This window comes from Cnephaeus nilssonii (genome assembly GCF_951640355.1).
Source record: "Cnephaeus nilssonii genome assembly, chromosome: 10".
Classification (NCBI taxonomy): Eukaryota; Metazoa; Chordata; class Mammalia; order Chiroptera; family Vespertilionidae; genus Cnephaeus; species Cnephaeus nilssonii.
The window spans coordinates 42,299,561-42,315,634 of record NC_137081.1 but is presented as its reverse complement, the minus strand read 5'-3'; the positions used below and the strand labels follow the sequence as shown (position 1 = coordinate 42,315,634).

Here is a 16,074-nt window from a genome sequence, read left to right as displayed (position 1 = left end):
GCTGTTGTCCGCGCTTACGCGGCCGGCCGGCCTGGCTCTGGAACACGTGACCTGCGAGGAGGCTGCGGCTCAAGGCCATTTTCAAATCTCATTGGCTTGGTTGTCATGTGGTCGGCAGAGGCATCCACAATTACACGGGGAATGTTTTCCTAGAGATGTCAGCCTACAAAGGACACAATCTCTCTTCTTCAAATTCCTCCCCAAAATGTCCTTTCCCAACAGCTCTCCTGCTGCTAATACTTTTTTAGTAGATTCCTTGATCAGTGCCTGCAGGAGTGACAGTTTTTATTCGAGCAGCGCCAGCATGTACATGCCACCACCTAGCGCAGACATGGGGACCTATGGAATGCAAACCTGTGGACTGCTCCCGTCTCTGGCCAAAAGAGAAGTGAACCACCAAAATATGGGTATGAATGTGCATCCTTATATACCTCAAGTAGACAGTTGGACAGACCCGAACAGATCTTGTCGAATAGAGCAACCTGTTACACAGCAAGTCCCCACTTGCTCCTTCACCACCAACATTAAGGAAGAATCCAATTGCTGCATGTATTCTGATAAGCGCAACAAACTCATTTCTGCCGAGGTCCCTTCGTACCAGAGGCTGGTCCCTGAGTCCTGTCCCGTTGAGAACCCCGAGGTTCCTGTCCCTGGATATTTTAGACTGAGTCAGACCTACGCCACCGGGAAAACCCAAGAGTACAATAACAGCCCCGAAGGCAGCTCCACAGTCATGCTCCAGCTCAACCCTCGCGGCGCGGCCAAGCCACAGCTTTCGGCCGCCCAGCTGCAGATGGAAAAGAAGATGAACGAGCCTGCAAGCGGCCAGGAGCCCAGCAAAGTCTCCCAGGTGGAGAGCCCTGAGGCCAAGGGTGGCCTTCCGGAAGAAAGGAGCTGCTTGGCCGAGGTCTCCGTGTCCAGTCCCGAAGTGCAGGAGAAGGAGAGCAAAGGTCGGTATGAGCAGGGTTGCCACCCCAGCGGGGCGCGCAGCCCGGGAGCCCGGCAAAGAGGGAGCACCTGGGTGCCCGGCGCAGGGCCCTGGCAGCTCAGGCGGGGCCGATGGGCCGCTGCTGCTCCTCCCAGCTTTTAGAGGGGGCATTCTCAGTCCCCAGATCATCCCCGCTTCTCCCCCGCTGCCCCGGCCCTCCTGGCTAGTCCTGGCCCCACGCGGATGGCGTCTGGCCAGAGGAAGGGCTTGCTGGGTTTATTTTTCCTGAGCTAGATCTGAAATGCAACAAAAGAGCGCAAATGACCTGCCGCTCATAAACACAGCCCCAGAACCTCCTTTCTCTCGCTCAGATTTGCAGCCCCAACTTTGACCCAGTTATGATTTTAAGGTGGTCCAAGACACCGTGTTCGTGTTTAAGTGTATGCACCCCGCATCCTGCGAGCTTGGGGGCGGCCAGGGGAACAAGATGGCTTGGTTGTTTGGCGCTTGAGCGGGGAAACAAGGGCTCTTTGCCTCTGCGGGGCTAGGTAACCTTGGCTTTGTCTGGGGAAAGTGCCTCGAGCTTTGCAATTCATTTGCAAAGGGGGCCAAGGCGGAAGGGGGGAGAACAGTCTGCTTGGCCAACCCGGCAGAGCCAGCCTTAGGGCTGGGCTAGGGCAAAGAGCCAGGGACTCTGGGGTTGTTTTTTTTTGGAGAAGGAACCCTGCCCCTGAGCCTCTCTTCCAGTGCCTAAAGGTGGGCCACATTAAGGAGCTACATTTCTGGGCAATGCTTTTGTGTGGGGGCGAGAAGGCATGAGCGTTCAGGAAACGCTGAATGCCCAGGCAGGGTGCAGAAGGTGTACTCAGTTACGTTTTAAAGGGAAATGGGCACCTATGGACCTGGCTGTGTGGCTCCCCACCCGCCTGGGGAAAGTGGGGAAGAAGGGGCAGACTTGGAGACCTGAGGCAGCAGCGGGGTCGGTAGCCTTGTCCAGGCTGCGGCTTGCTTCTTCCACTCCAGCCCTGTTAGGAGCTGACCACTTAGAATGCTGCTGGGGAGACCCTGAGAGTTTACTATTGTACTAATGTTTGGTGCAGGTCAGAAAGCTGAGAGAACCCTGGCACAGAAGGCCAGGTCCCCGCCCATCCTATCATTTGGGGCATTTAAGCTAATCTGGTATCATTGACTAATCCCTTCCAAGGCCCACCTCATGTGGGTAATGTTTAATACCAGTATTTCCCAAAGCGACCTGGCTGCCTGCAGGGTCATGGCCAAGGGTACATTTGAACAGACTGAGAGACAGACAAAAAAAAAAATCTTGATTTTTCTTCTTCTTCTCCCTTTAATTTTGTTAGAGGAAATCAAGTCTGATACTCCAACCAGCAATTGGCTCACTGCAAAGAGTGGCAGAAAGAAGAGGTGCCCTTACACTAAGCACCAAACGCTGGAATTAGAAAAAGAGTTCTTGTTCAATATGTACCTCACCCGCGAGCGCCGCCTAGAGATCAGTAAGAGCGTTAACCTCACCGACAGGCAGGTCAAGATTTGGTTTCAAAACCGCCGAATGAAACTCAAGAAGATGAGCCGAGAGAACCGGATCCGAGAACTGACCGCCAACCTCACCTTCTCTTAGGTCCGAGGCCCGTGGGAGTCCAGGATCAGAGAGGGGGCACCGAATTCCAGGGCCCAGTGCTGGAAGACTGGGAAGGCGGAAACAAAACCTTCTTTGCTCTTTGTTTTTTGTTTTGTTTTCCTGCTAGAATGTGACTTTGGGGTTATTCTGTTCGTGCTGCAAGTGATCTGTAATCCCTATGAGTATATATATACATATATATATATTAAAAACTAGCACGTGTAATTTATTATTTTGTTCATCGTAATGCAGGGTAACTATTACTGCGCATTTTCATTTGGGTCTTAACTTATTGGAACTGTAGAGCATTGATCAATCCATTCATCTATCCAGCAATGTGACTTTTTCATGTTTTTCCTAACACAAAAGGTCTGTGTGTGGTTAGTCCATGAGCCCATGGCGTTTTGAATACATCAGTACTTAAAAGTACTTAAATTACATATATATTTAAAAAAGATTAAGAAAATTCACAAGCTTTGGGGGGAGGGGGACTAAAAAGCACATTACAATGTATCTTTTCACAAATGAATTTAGCAATTGTCCTTGGTGAGATGGAATATTGATGACTTATGCCTTGTAGCCTTTCCCTTGTGGTGCATCTGTGGTTTGGTAGAGTATAACAGCAACCTGTCCATTCTGTGCATGTTCTGGTCGCATGTATAATGCAATAAATTCTGGAAACAAGTTCGCTCCCTCTGCTTTCTAAAATGAAAATTTGTTACAGTGGAAATGAAAGCCTTTGATGAGACTATCTTCCTGTTAATCTGCTTGTTTGGGGAAGTTTGGGGGGATAGAGAGGAGGAAAAGGATGTGAGAGAGAAGCTGGAGGAGGCCTAGGGTCCTGAAATTTGGCAGTGTGTGTGAATGGAGGGGGGGTGTTATTTCCATAGTTGGGAAGAAGGGAAGTCTTTTCTCCCTAGCTCCCCATTAATTGAATTGAATTCTCAGTTTCCCTCTAGCTCGAGCCTGGTAAGTAAGCTTGTGCCCAAGCTGCTTTTTCCTCAAAGCTCCCCACTTATGTGTCTTTCTCTTTGGTTTTGGTTCTGTTATTTTTAATGCTTTCAGTGGGTCTTGGCAATTTCTGGCTGGCGTGCCATCATCAGGGGCTGGGTTGAAACCAGTCTTGCCCACCTGGAAGCCAAGGGGCCTCCATTTCAAGGACAAGCAGCAGCTTAGCATTGCATCGGATCCAATTCTGCCCCCCATTCCCTCATTCTCACCCCCATCCCAAGCACAAGACAGCCAGGCCACAGCGAAGCAGAGGATGGGTGAGTTTTCCCATCCACTTTGTCCTAGTTTCCTTGTGGAAGGATTTTATGCTCAGTCATTACCTTTTAGTGGTCCACATGAAAATTTTTTAAAGGCAGAAATATCCCCCCCCCCATTCTCCCTCTATTTAATTACAAAATGCTAGTTGGAGCCACTGTATCTGGGAGGCAAGAAAATGTACAAAGGGTGACTGAAAGAGAATTTGCAAATGAACATGACTTCCCACGAAGTCCAATGTTCCAGCTGCTGCCATGGTTTGAAAAACCCCAGCTTTCACCAGTATATATACTGGAGGATCCATAGCCCAAGAGAGTCCGGACTTAATCTATTTCTGCCAGGGAGAAGGAAAGAGAGGCCTTGGGGAGAATTGCTGACAGAGAATCCGTTACCCCAGGTTGTGCTGCAGTTTCAAAGGGTCTCCAACAGCTCCACAAAACGTGTTCTTTTCATCCCTGCCCTTTTCCCCCTAAAAACAACTTTTTAGGGGCTCTAAGAGTTAGAGCCCTCACCCAGGGAGTCTGGCAGACTCTGTATTTATTCAGAGTTTTAAACTTCCTTCTCAAAACCAGGAACCTTCCCCAGTTCTAAGACAGAACCCTTTTAAGGGAGCTATTTCCTAGGGGTGGGAGAGAGTGGGTCTGAATGAATGCCAGGTGAGGAACGCTGGAATCAATTGGCCCCAGACCGCCATTGGTTGGGCGGGAGGAGGGCAATTTTAACTTTTCCGTTTCCCCCACGATGTGGGGAGCACCGTCGTTGTTGACAGGGGGCCATGTCTGGGAGGAAAACCGTGCTACAGGCAAAGGCAGCTCCTCTGGAACAAAATCAGAAAGCCATTGGCAAAGACAATCAGGCCACGAGCCATGTACCCGCTTCCTTTCCGGGGCTCCAGGTGGGCTGGGAGCCTTCCCAGGGTGCGCCGGGCAACGTGTAGAGCCAGGAACACATCCTCCAGCGCCCGCACCCAGCTGCTTTTGTCTCAGCTCCCAGCCAGGCTCCAGAGGCTTTGTACCATGGATTTGGGAGTGACAATGGGCATTTCCCTCAGATTCAAGGCTGCCCAGCCTTACCTCTGGAGGGAAAGAGGGAAAAAAAAAAATCGGCCGAGAGTGGCCCAAGGACCAGGGCCACTTTAAAGACATCCCCGGCACCCCCTTGGAGGCCTCTGAGTGGGAGCCACGCGAAGACGCCCTGCCTTGGGGGACGCGGCTCCCCTGGCCTTTAGGTCGGGCGGCGGGCGGGAGCGGGTCTGGCGCTCAGATTTGGGTTCTGCCCTATGGCGTGTTCTCTTCCAGGGCATTTGCAGCAGCCCCGGAGAAGACAGGGCACGCGGGCCGCCGCTGGCCGCGGGTCCGACTCGCCTTCCTGCCAGCCCTTCTGAGGGCAGACAGAAGCCTACGCCGTGGTGGCCACCGTCGCGCCCAGCCAGCCCGTGGGCCACCCCAGCTCACCCACCCGGCCGCGGCGTGTGCTCAGCCTCCCGCTGGGGGTGTGTGTGGCTGCACGGGGCCGTGTGTGAGTGTGGTAGGGGGAGGGGGCCCTCCGAGCTGCTCCATCCGTCCGTTTTATTAGGGACACATTAATCTATAATCAAATACACCTCATAAAATTTTTATTGAAAGGCATAATATCATTACAAAGGTCTTCCACCTGTTTTAAACAACACGACAAGCTGTGAGAGCGTGTGTGTGTGTGGGTATGTGCAGGGAGGGGGTGGGTCTGGGTAGGGAGAGAGGCGCGGGGAGAAGAACTGGCTCCGGCGCCAGGGGGCCGCCCCTGAAGGCCGCCCTGCCAGGGGCCAGCGGCGGCCCTGCGGGTCCCGGCTCTGGCCCAGCGCTCCGTTAGCCCAGGACGCGTGGCTGGTAGCGTGGAGCCCAGGAGCTGGGGAGGCAGCGCGGGGACGGACGGAAAGCCCGAGGGCGGCCAGAGGAGGCGAACAAATAGTCCCAGCGCCTCCTCCGGCCGCAGCCCGGCGTGCGGTCCCGGCGGTCCGAGGGCTGGCCGGGCGCGGCGGGGCCAAGTCCGGCGCACGGGCCGGGACCCGCAGGCTCTAATTGCGGCGCTTATGTTGATGATGATTTTTTTTTTTTTTAATCACAGCAGCCCCCAGTTTAGCGGACTGATTTACTCCCGGTATTGGTAAATATGATCACGTGGGCCGCGCGACCAATGGTGGAGGCTGCAGCCTGCGAACTAGTCGGCGGCTAGGGCGCCGGCGGGGAGCGGCGCCGCGGCGGGCAGTGTAACCTTGGGTGGGAGCGCACGGCGCCGCAAAATGTCCTCCAGTGGCACCCTCAGCAACTACTACGTGGACTCGCTCATAGGCCATGAGGGCGACGAGGTGTTCGCCGCGCGCTTCGGACCGCCCGGGCCCGGCGCGCAGGGCAGGCCCGCAGGTGTGGCCGACAGCCCGGCCGCCGCCGCCGAGTTTGCCTCGTGTAGTTTTGCCCCTAAATCGACCGTGTTCTCTGCCTCGTGGTCCGCGGTGCCCGCCCAGCCCCCGACGGCGGCGGCGATGAGCGGCCTCTACCACCCGTACGTGCCCCCGCCGCCCCTGGCCGCCGCCGCCTCCGAGCCCGGCCGCTACATGCGCTCCTGGATGGAACCGCTGCCCGGCTTCCCGGGCGGCGCGGGCGGCGGCGGCGGCGGCCCGGGCCCCGGTCCCAGCCCCGGCCCCAGCGGCCCACCCAACAGGCGCCACTACGGGATTAAGCCTGAAACCGGAGCGGCCCCGACCCCAGCGGCCGCCGCCACCTCCTCCTCCACTTCCTCGTCTTCCTCCTCCAAACAGACTGAGTGCTCTGCGGCCCGGGAGTCCCAGGGGAGCGGCGACCCCGAGTTCTCCTGCAACTCGTTCCTACGGGACAAGGCGGCGGCGGCGGCTGGGGGAGCACGGCCGGGGGCGGGCATCGGGGCCGGGGCGGGCGGCTCCTCGGAGCCCGCGGCTTGCAGCGACCATCCGAGCCCGGGCTGCCCGCTGAAGGAGGAGGAGAAGCAGCATCCGCAGCCGCCACCGCAGCAACTTGACCCAAGTAAGTGCAAAAGAAATTGCCCCCTGATTTATTGCTGAAACCTGTAAGGCTCGAATGTGCAAAACTGATAGTTTTACTAACCTATAAAAACGTCTAGCCGCCTACCCTAGCCACGGCGAGCAACACGCATCCATAAAAAAGCTTCCCATAACAACCTACCCTGGGCGCGCGGGTTGTTCGGCAAACAGAGCGCGGGCATTAAGGCTTTTTATGATAATTCCCCCCAAGTTGTGAAAAGCGACCATCCTTGGTGAAATTAATTTAACGACCTCTCCCCCCCACCCCCCTGTCGTCTCTCCCTACCTCCCCTTCTCTCCGCTCCTCTCAATCCCCCTCTTCACAGACAACCCCGCTGCAAACTGGATCCACGCTCGCTCCACCCGGAAAAAGCGCTGTCCCTACACCAAATACCAGACGCTGGAGCTGGAGAAGGAATTCCTCTTCAACATGTACCTCACCCGGGACCGGCGCTACGAGGTGGCGAGGATTCTAAACCTCACAGAGAGACAAGTCAAAATCTGGTTCCAGAATCGCAGGATGAAAATGAAAAAGATGAGCAAGGAGAAATGCCCCAAAGGAGACTGACCCGGCGAGGTGCCGGCTGGACCGCTCTGCTCTGCAAAGGCAGTGGGGTTTTTTTTTTTCCTTTGTGGGTGCTTGATTTCCAGAAACTCTCCAGTGATTCGGACATTTTACCCCGTTTTTAGGTAGAAGTGACTGTGTGGTTGGTCTCTGTGAGGTATTTGGGGGGGACTCTGTATTTGCTCGCTTACGTGTTGGAGAAACCAAGTGGCTTTGGGGTTTTGCCCTGCCCCGCACCCTCCGTTTCCTGCCCCGTTGGTTCCTTAGGAAATGCTGTGTTTTGTGAGTGCACGCTGGCTTGAACAGCTCTCTCCTTTGTAAATGCCCTCCGTGTTTCTGAAAAGTGCTGTAGTTTAGCCCCTAGCGCTGCTCAAGCAGGAGCCACATGCGCCTCACTTGGGAGGAGGAAGGCAGAGGACTGCAGTGTGGAGGCCCGCGGAGGCCCAAAGAGGCCCGGCCGGGTAGCCCAACGGTTATGAAAGCCCCCTTTCCTGGGGAGCCTGTGACTGAGACCTGGAAGGAAGCCGAAAGAGGAGCCCAGGGCCTCCAGTGGGGCGGAGGGGGCTGTTGTCAGTGCACTGGAGGAGCCGCTGTCACGGGAGGGCTCCCCTCGCGTGGGCGGCTGCGGGGGTTGGCCCTCCGCGTTCCTGCCTGAGGACCAGTTGTAAATGTTACCGCTTCCTACCAATAAATGCTGACCTGATTAAATGGAGCCCAGATACTGGCCCTGAACGCTGTGTGTCTGCTTTCTCTGTCTCTCTGCAAAATGTCACCCTCCCTGGACGCCTCCCCCATCCCTGGGAGGGAGACACTGCTAGAAATCCGGGGACCTTCCACCTCAGGGGTCCCCTGATGTGCTTCCCTTTGTGTGAGTAGACCCAGCCCAGAACACAGCACCTGGGTGGCCCTGGGCAGCGTATCCCTCCCCCAGTTTGGTTCCAGCACCTCTTGGAACTCTGTGCCCTGGACCCAGTGACAGGCTCTGCTCCGTGCCCAGAGGAGCCGAAGAGCCCCCGAAGCCAGGCACTCACTCTCTGGGGCTTTGGCTCACCATACCCCATGTCTCCCTCTGCTCCTGGGGTCCCAGCCATTGATTTACCCCCACCCCTTCCTACAAACAAGCGAAAGGCCAACTCTGCGCTCAGGATGCAACTCCTCCAGCTCCGCAGGGCGGGCTGGCTCCAGGAGGCCTGAACCGGTAGGGCTGTAAGCTTCCACCCCTCCCCACTGGAGCCCCAAAGTGACCTTAGCCGATCAAAATGGTCAAGGCTCTCTTCCACAGCTACCTCCACCCTCCCCCAACCCCGTTTCTGTGTGCATTTAGCTCCCAGCTAGGCCCTCTGAGGGCCGCATTCAGGGGCTAAAATGAAGGTCATTGTAAGTGAGGGTTCGGGGCCCTCAGCTTTTGCAGGCCCGAGAGGTTGAGGCGCCGGGTGGCCTGGGCTGGGCGGAAGGCAGGGGCAATGGCAAAGTTGAGGGGAGGGGGGTGTCCTGATGAAAGAGGGGACTTGAAGGAAAAGCAGAGGGGGGCTGGGAGGGAAAGCCAAGGCCCAGATCCGGCCGAAGGTGCTGCGTACCCCCGCCCCTGCGGCCAACCCGATACCTAGGGCTCTTTGAAAACAGGAAGAGCCAAGGTGTCATAAAGCCATCCAGCCGGCGAGACGTCTGGAGGTAATGGGTTTACGATAGGCCCGGCGCTTCGCTTTGAAACCGTCTCATTTTGATGTTTGTGTTTGCAGGAGAAAAGGAAAAATGCAGACAAAAACTGGGTCTTAAAATCTGGACAATAAAATATAAACAAGACTGCGTTGGACCAACAAGGCAGGGCCTTGCCCCCCCCCCCCCCCCCTCCCGGTGGTTAGGTTGTGAGCACCTAGGAAATAAAAACGGGGGTGTGTGGATAGGAAGGAGGAGATGATGAATTTCTGATTTTTAAAATGGTCTGGGTATTAGAATTAGCCTACGGTGGGTGGCTCTTTATAATATTTGACTATGGTCGAGGTCTAGCTTGTTCTTTTTGTTTGTTTTAAAAGCGGCCTTTTATTCAGAGGTGGGAGAATTAGTGATCTTGGGTCATTTACTCAGGCTGAGGGTCTCCCAGCCAAATGGTGCTTAGGGGAAAAAATGAAGTTACTTAAATGCCTTTTTAAAAAAATATCTGGCCCTCCACTCCAAATTTCACAGTGAAAATATTGTTGGAAATTATATCGATTTGATTATAGAAAATAATAGTTACTGCTGAGTTGGAGGAAAGGGTTTTTGAAAATTGAGAAAAAAAGATTAATCTTGCAGGAAACACCTAAGCTGATTAAATTCTTTACTTTTTAAAAATTTTCAAGTGGAATGCTTAGTCAATTCATTTCATTCTGTGACTTTTGGTATACATTTAAAATCTCATTTATTGTCTATACATGTTCCCACGAACATGGGCCCAATAAGCCCCTTCCAGACAACCACTGAGAGATCTAGCAAAAAGTTTTTAATTTGGTTTCTCCACCCCATTGCCCAGCGAAATGGACCTGAAGTATTAAAATTACAAAATTAAAACAGCAAATACTCATGATTTAACGCTAAGAGAAACCACTTTAAAAGATTACTAAATTAACTTGTACATTTTTAGTTTTTGAAGTTCCAGGTTCTCTGGGGGAAAAAAATCCTGTTGCAGTTGATAGTTAGAAAGTTGCAATTTTTGTTAAATCTAGTCCATCCTATCATTGTAGGTGATTACAAATTGAGAAACTACTGTCTGGCAAAAGAAGGGTTGGAAACTTTTGAAAGACACTACTGGAAGTTCTTGGGAGCACAACAATATTTGGCATTTAGGAGCCGCTGTTTGCTGGGCTTGATTTGTTGACAATCAAAGGGATGAAGCATCATTAGCCTCAGCGATCCAAGTCCCAAACTGAAGAACTAGATTGAAATTGGTTTGAGTCTAATAAAGAGAAGTTAAGCTCGGCTCGAGGTGGTATTTGGCCACTAGAGAGCGCCGTCGCTCCACTTTGTGATCTCGTAAAGTTGGAGTGGTGGTGAAGGAAGGTTTTGATTAAAAATATTTACAATATTATTTTAGATTCCAAATTAGGATAAATTTATTTTTAAAAAGAAACAATGTGCACTATTAAGTTCTGCAGTCGTGTTGTTAGGGATAAAATTTTGGCTCAGTCAGGATTTCAGAAAAATTTGGACTATGTCACTGCTAAAACTATAAACGTTATGGTAAGTTAATGCATCCGATCAAAACAGAAGTGTGTAAAGGCATAGATCTTTATTTATGAAGTTAATCGCGTTCTTTTTCCATTCAGATTATAAACAAAACGCTTGAAAGAAAAAACGAATTGTTTTGTCCTAGGAGAAAATGTTGTATTGCAATGTTTTCTTAATTAGGCCAGAATGTGTAGAAATTATTTTTGTAGTATTTGTGTTTCTTTTTTTTCACACCGAGGAACCACACAGTTCTAGAAGATGCCTTGCATTACTGAGATCTGGGCTTGCTCTTCTTTTTCTCCCATTCCATTCCAAATCCACTCTTTTACACAGTGTTTAAACATGCAAACACATGCACTCCAAACAGCGAAATTAAAAAGGCACAATTACAAAATTAGTTCCAAGGTTTTGTTGAAAATAATACTCTATTAATTGGATATTTGCAAGGTTGAAATACAAATTAACTGTCACTATCCATTCCTTCGTTCCTTCGCCTTAGGATTTATAGTAGATAGATTCTACCTGGTGATAACCTACGGAAAACAAACACAAACAAACCCCAACCCTTCAACATCCCCACAACAAAAGTCCCCTGCAGTTTGCTAATTTAAAAACTAAAGGATGCCTTTATCATCTGGAGATTTATTAGCAATCAGTTTACCTTAACTATTTCCAGCCATTCCCTGTACAAACAATTGAGAGTCTTAGACATCATCTTGCTATGCCTTTCTTCGACCTTTTCCCCCTCCATTTGCAAAATATTATATTCAGTCCACCCGGACTGACCCCGGGATAGCGCTCACAGGTTGGGGCAACCCACAAGGAGTGGGGTAGTTGAAATCACTGGCCTGCTGTGCCTTTGGGTTACCTGGGGTTTTTAGAGCTTTGCATTTGGCGTGAAAAGTCGGCGTGGTATGTTTCAGTATTAGCGGGAGCCTCCTCGATAGACTCAGGGTTTTCGAGGTTGGTCCCAAGGCCGGTGGGCCTGGGCGCCCTTACAACAATGGGTTATCCGCAAGGGAAAGGGGCTGGGTCACCCAAAGAACCCACACACACAAAAAAAGCCGAGTTGGCGAGGGAAAACTCGCTCAACAGAGACCCATCACATTTATTGGGAGGGAGAATGTGGGGGAGAGAAGGTGGTTGATGGTGTAACTCCAAGCAGCTTTAGAGCCACCTTCATATTTGCGATTCACATTCGACTTGCCCACATGAGTCAGGACGTTTGTCTTCCTCGTCGCTCACAAGTTAGGATGAGCCTTTTCTTTCTTTCCTTTTGGAAAAATTCGTAACTTTTAAAGCTGAGCAGGGCGCCCGCTCCCGGCAGTAATTGCACAGGCTTGGCGGATGAACTAGAGTCGTTAGCAGGACACGAGCGCTGCCCGCAGCTGCCTGGGACCAGCACAATCCCAAGGCCAGCTCCCAGTCACATTGGGGGTTGGGCAGGGGGGGGGGGACTCTTGGGAGTCCCTCCCCCCGGACACCCCCGTAATCCGCCCGGGGCCTCAGTCTGCCCTGGTCCGCTCCACACCGGGCCGAGACCAGGGAGCCGCCCGTCCTGCCCGAGGAAATACCACGCACCCCAGCGCGAATCCTCCTTCCCGCCTCGGAACATTTCTGTCCCGCTTTTCTATTTACTCCCTCAGCAATGCTAATGCCTCCCTCCCCACATTCTTCAGCCTCCCCCCTGCGCCTGGTGCTGACGTCTATCAAGGGTGAAATGATGGAAACTATATTCATGGGCATGATTTCCATTAAATATCAATTAACCTGGGAGCCGCAGCCAGGCGTGCAGTGCGTCAAGGGTAAATGTACATCTCATTTCCACAAGGCCTGTTCGGCTGGAAAAGAAGGACTTAGATTCGCTTTGATAATACCAGGTTTTGGGGTCACCCTTGTGGCCTTTAATCAAGCTACTTGGATAGGACCTAACCCAAAAAGTACGGTCCGGTCCGTCTACAGAGCCTGCCCATGTTCCCTGGGCTGCGCCCACGTGTCCAAAGGTGCAAAAGCCGCGGCCAACTTCTGCGGGGTTGCTCCAGGGGCCGGGAGAGAGAGAGTCCTTTGCTCTGCAGCCTCCTGGGAGTGGCCTCCCTACTTCCCCCCCAAGTGTAAGGTTCTGCTGCGCCCCCGCCCCGCTGGCCGCAGTCCACATTCCCTCGGCCCCCAGGGGCAACGCGAGCCCTTGGCAGTGCGGCTTTATGGGCCCCCTTTAAGGCCGGCGGAGGCATCTCCCGGGCAGCGTGAGGAGTCCCGTGAGAGCGGCGGTATCGCCTCCGCGCGGATCCCTCCGCGAGGTTATCTCGCCTCCATCTCGCTCCCTCTCCGCGCAGTGGCGTGGTGCGAAAATGCCTCGCCGGGGCGCACCGGGGCGGCAGCCTCGGCGGCGGCGGCGGCGGGAGCGGTGGGAGGGGGCCGCGGGGGGGGCGAGGTGAGAGGTGGCGACGGGCAGAGGGTTGTTTTCTTTCTTTCCCCTCCAGAGCGGGGGTTTGCACATCGAAGCCAAAGCGTGTCCCGTGGGCCGGGCGCACTTTTTTTCTTGTCCCGGTGTGCAGAGGGCCGCCTGGTGCGGAGAGGAAACAGTGGAGGCAGCAGGGCAGGTCACCCGGGGCGTCCGCGATTATATTGCGGCCGAGCCGGCGCGCGCAGGGAGAGGCCGGGCGGGCGGTGAGCGCGGGGGCTGGGTGAGGCCCCGCGACCCGCAGGGGAGGCGGCGCAAGGCCGAGGCGGCGGGGGCCGCAGCCGGACATGAGCGCCCAGTAACCGATCGCCCGCGGCGGCCGAGCCTCAGAGGCGACGCGCGGGCGGGCGGCGGCGGCAGCAGCAGCAGCAGCAGCGTAACTCGGCGGCTCGGACGACGCGAGCAGCGGCCCCAGAGGTCCCCGCGGCGGTGCGGCTGGGCCGAGGCGCGCTCCTGCCCGCCCCGCGCCGCCCGCCCGCCCGCCCGCCCAGGGCCGCCCTCGCTCGGCCCCGGATCGCAGCCGCCGCTCCGATGAGCTCGTACTTCGTGAACCCGTCGCCGTACGCCAAGTACAAGGCGGCGGGCGAGGCCATCAATCCCACTTACTACGACTGTCACTTCGCGCCTGAGGTCGGCGGCCGCCACGCCGCCGCCCTGCAACTCTATGGCAACGGCGCCGCCGGCTTCCCGCACGCGCCCCCGCAGGCGCACGCGCACCCGCACCCGCCGCCGCGGCCCGCCGGGCCGGGTTGCGGTGGTGGGGGCGGCCTGGGCCTCGGCCAGGACTACTACCACCTCGGCGGCGGGGGCAGCCCGGCCGCAGCCTACCAGGCCGTCCCCCCTCCTCCTCCGCATCCTCCGCCGCCGCCTCCCCCCTGCGGTGGGGTTGCCTGTCACGGGGAGCCCGCGAAGTTTTACGGATACGATAACTTACAGAGACAGCCGATTTTTACGACCCAGCAAGAAGCCGAGCTGGTACAATATCCTGACTGTAAATCGTCCAGTGGTAATATTGGCGAGGACCCAGACCACTTAAATCAGAGCTCGTCTCCTTCTCAAATGTTTGCCTGGATGAGACCACAAGGTTGGGATGCATTTTTTTTTTTTTTTAAAGCGGGGAGACGGGGAGAAATCTGCTTTCATCTCACGTTCTAGTTTTAAAACCCCTCTCCCTCTCCCTCTCCTTTTCCGTCTTTTATTGCTACAGTGGCTCTTATTCATAAAGTAATACTGACTTTTCCCCTTAAAGTAGAAACCACGAAACGATGATGGGGACAGAATAATTGTGAAGACCTCTCTCTTTTGCCTGCACACCATATATATATATATATATTAGAGCTAAAGAGAGTTGTGTATATTTCATCCCTTAAATCCACTCCAGAAACCTCCAGCAACCTGCAGAGACACCATTACATTTTAAAAAACGTTCATTTTCCTCTTTTTTTTTTTTTAATCAGCAGCTCCTGGTCGACGAAGAGGAAGACAAACCTATAGTCGTTTCCAAACCCTAGAGTTGGAAAAGGAATTCCTTTTTAATCCTTATCTGACCAGAAAGAGAAGAATCGAGGTTTCCCACGCCCTAGCCCTCACGGAAAGACAGGTAAAAATCTGGTTCCAGAACAGGAGAATGAAATGGAAAAAGGAGAACAACAAGGAAACATTACAAGAGGTGAAGGATGGGAAAACTAAAAAGGAAGCCCAAGAGCTGGAAGAAGACAGAACTGAAGGCCCCACGAATTAACTTCTACCTTTAAAATTTTACCACAGACTGTTAAAGCTAATGATCAACATATGCTGGTGGATACCACCTATTTTCTTGGTTGGAAGGACTTTACCTGTATTTCAAGCTACCTTCATGTCACTGCTCTTGAGGTTTCTGGTTTTTGAGAGGGATTTGGGTGTTTTAAAAAGTTTCTTGTATCGCATAGAAACAGCTCTTGAGCTGTCCTATGTAAGGGTAATTTGATACTAACTATAGCAAAATTTTTATAATGGTAGTTTTTAATGTCTGAGCTGGTGATTTGCCTCAACAACGTAAACTTCCTAATAACTAGCACTAAATAATTGAATATAAAATGCTTTATTAATCAAACAAGTGCACTTGAACATTTTAAATCTTTTCTTTATGGTGAGTAAATTAAAAGAAATCTATTATAATTTTTTAAAAAATTATGCCTGCAGAATATTTACTTTATTTTATTTGATTAAAATGTATTATTTATGTATTTTTCTTTCTGCTTTTATAATAGTGGGTTCAGGTGCCTTTTGTTTACTCCTAAGAGGATTCTTTATTTTGTAAACATAGTATCTCTGGGACTAGTGTGGGCCAAATATTTGAAAAGCACATGTTAATTGAAGAGTGTAATGTATAGTCCCGGCTCTGCAGCTTCCTAAACTTGGGGAAAATGTTGGGCCAGTGACAAAAGTTTCAGGGCAATGTCAATGTTGACATTTAATAATTTTTCTATAGTCTATATAAATATGGCAGTTTAATCTAGAGTGAATGAATACTTGAAAAGCCAATGATAACATTTTCATTCATTAATTTTTCACTCTAGCAAGTCACTTTGTGGAATGCCTCTCCTTCCAAAACTTGCTTTTGTTTTGAACTGCACTTGGTATCGACTGAAATTCCGGCCTCAGTGCTGTAGCCACCACTGTGATTTGTTTTTCTGAGTAGGTGCCATATTTATTTGTACTCTCTTCTCGCTGTTTGCATGCCCATGTTGAGCCAACTTACTATGTGCGTCTCAGATGTCAGTTGGTACGTCCTCTGTTGTTCTCCAGGATGGCCTCACCTATTTGCAACAAGCCCTGGGAGCAAAGGCAGAACAATCCCAGTGTAAACAACCGCTCCAGAACAGAGCTAGCTCCTTAATAAAGAAATGAATCTTTTTCTAGAGCTGGTGTCTTTGAGCGCCGCAAATAACGCTTTTTCTTTACTCCCATGAAGGCAATGTCC

At 52.5% G+C, this 16,074-nt stretch overlaps 3 protein-coding genes across 4 annotated transcripts; all 3 read left to right on the top strand.

The window, feature by feature from the left end:
* Positions 1–180: 180 nt before the first annotated feature.
* Positions 181–3,199, top strand: HOXD10 (homeobox D10). Its single transcript, XM_079781716.1, has 2 exons — positions 181–950; positions 2,287–3,199. Exons 1-2 carry the CDS (start codon positions 206–208, stop codon positions 2,562–2,564), a joined length of 1,023 nt encoding a protein of 340 aa, XP_079637842.1. The 5' UTR covers positions 181–205; the 3' UTR covers positions 2,565–3,199.
* A 2,407-nt stretch (positions 3,200–5,606) lies between these two features.
* Positions 5,607–8,760, top strand: HOXD9 (homeobox D9). Its single transcript, XM_079783267.1, has 2 exons — positions 5,607–6,865; positions 7,209–8,760. The coding sequence occupies exons 1-2, from the start codon at positions 6,109–6,111 to the stop codon at positions 7,448–7,450; spliced, it is 999 nt and encodes a 332-aa protein (XP_079639393.1). The 5' UTR covers positions 5,607–6,108; the 3' UTR covers positions 7,451–8,760.
* Positions 8,761–13,047: 4,287 nt separating this feature from the next.
* HOXD8 (homeobox D8) lies at positions 13,048–16,052 on the top strand. 2 transcript variants are annotated; one of them, XM_079781753.1, is made up of 2 exons: positions 13,048–14,196; positions 14,573–16,052. In XM_079781753.1, exons 1-2 carry the CDS (start codon positions 13,644–13,646, stop codon positions 14,851–14,853), a joined length of 834 nt encoding a protein of 277 aa, XP_079637879.1. In that variant the 5' UTR covers positions 13,048–13,643; the 3' UTR covers positions 14,854–16,052. The 2 variants fall into 2 exon arrangements, with proteins under 2 accessions (XP_079637879.1, XP_079637878.1); XM_079781752.1 differs by having other exon boundaries at positions 13,060–14,196; positions 14,570–16,052.
* Positions 16,053–16,074: the final 22 nt, after the last annotated feature.

Coding starts and splice junctions, on each gene's coding strand:
- HOXD8 (XM_079781752.1), top strand. CDS start 13,644: ATGAGCTCGTACTTCGTGAACCCGTCGCCGTACGCCAAGTACAAGGCG. Junction 14,197..14,569: donor TGCCTGGATGAGACCACAAG/GTTGGGATGCAT, acceptor TTTTTTAATCAG/CAGCTCCTGGTCGACGAAGA.
- HOXD9 (XM_079783267.1), top strand. CDS start 6,109: ATGTCCTCCAGTGGCACCCTCAGCAACTACTACGTGGACTCGCTCATA. Junction 6,866..7,208: donor ACCGCAGCAACTTGACCCAA/GTAAGTGCAAAA, acceptor CCCTCTTCACAG/ACAACCCCGCTGCAAACTGG.
- HOXD10 (XM_079781716.1), top strand. CDS start 206: ATGTCCTTTCCCAACAGCTCTCCTGCTGCTAATACTTTTTTAGTAGAT. Junction 951..2,286: donor GCAGGAGAAGGAGAGCAAAG/GTCGGTATGAGC, acceptor TAATTTTGTTAG/AGGAAATCAAGTCTGATACT.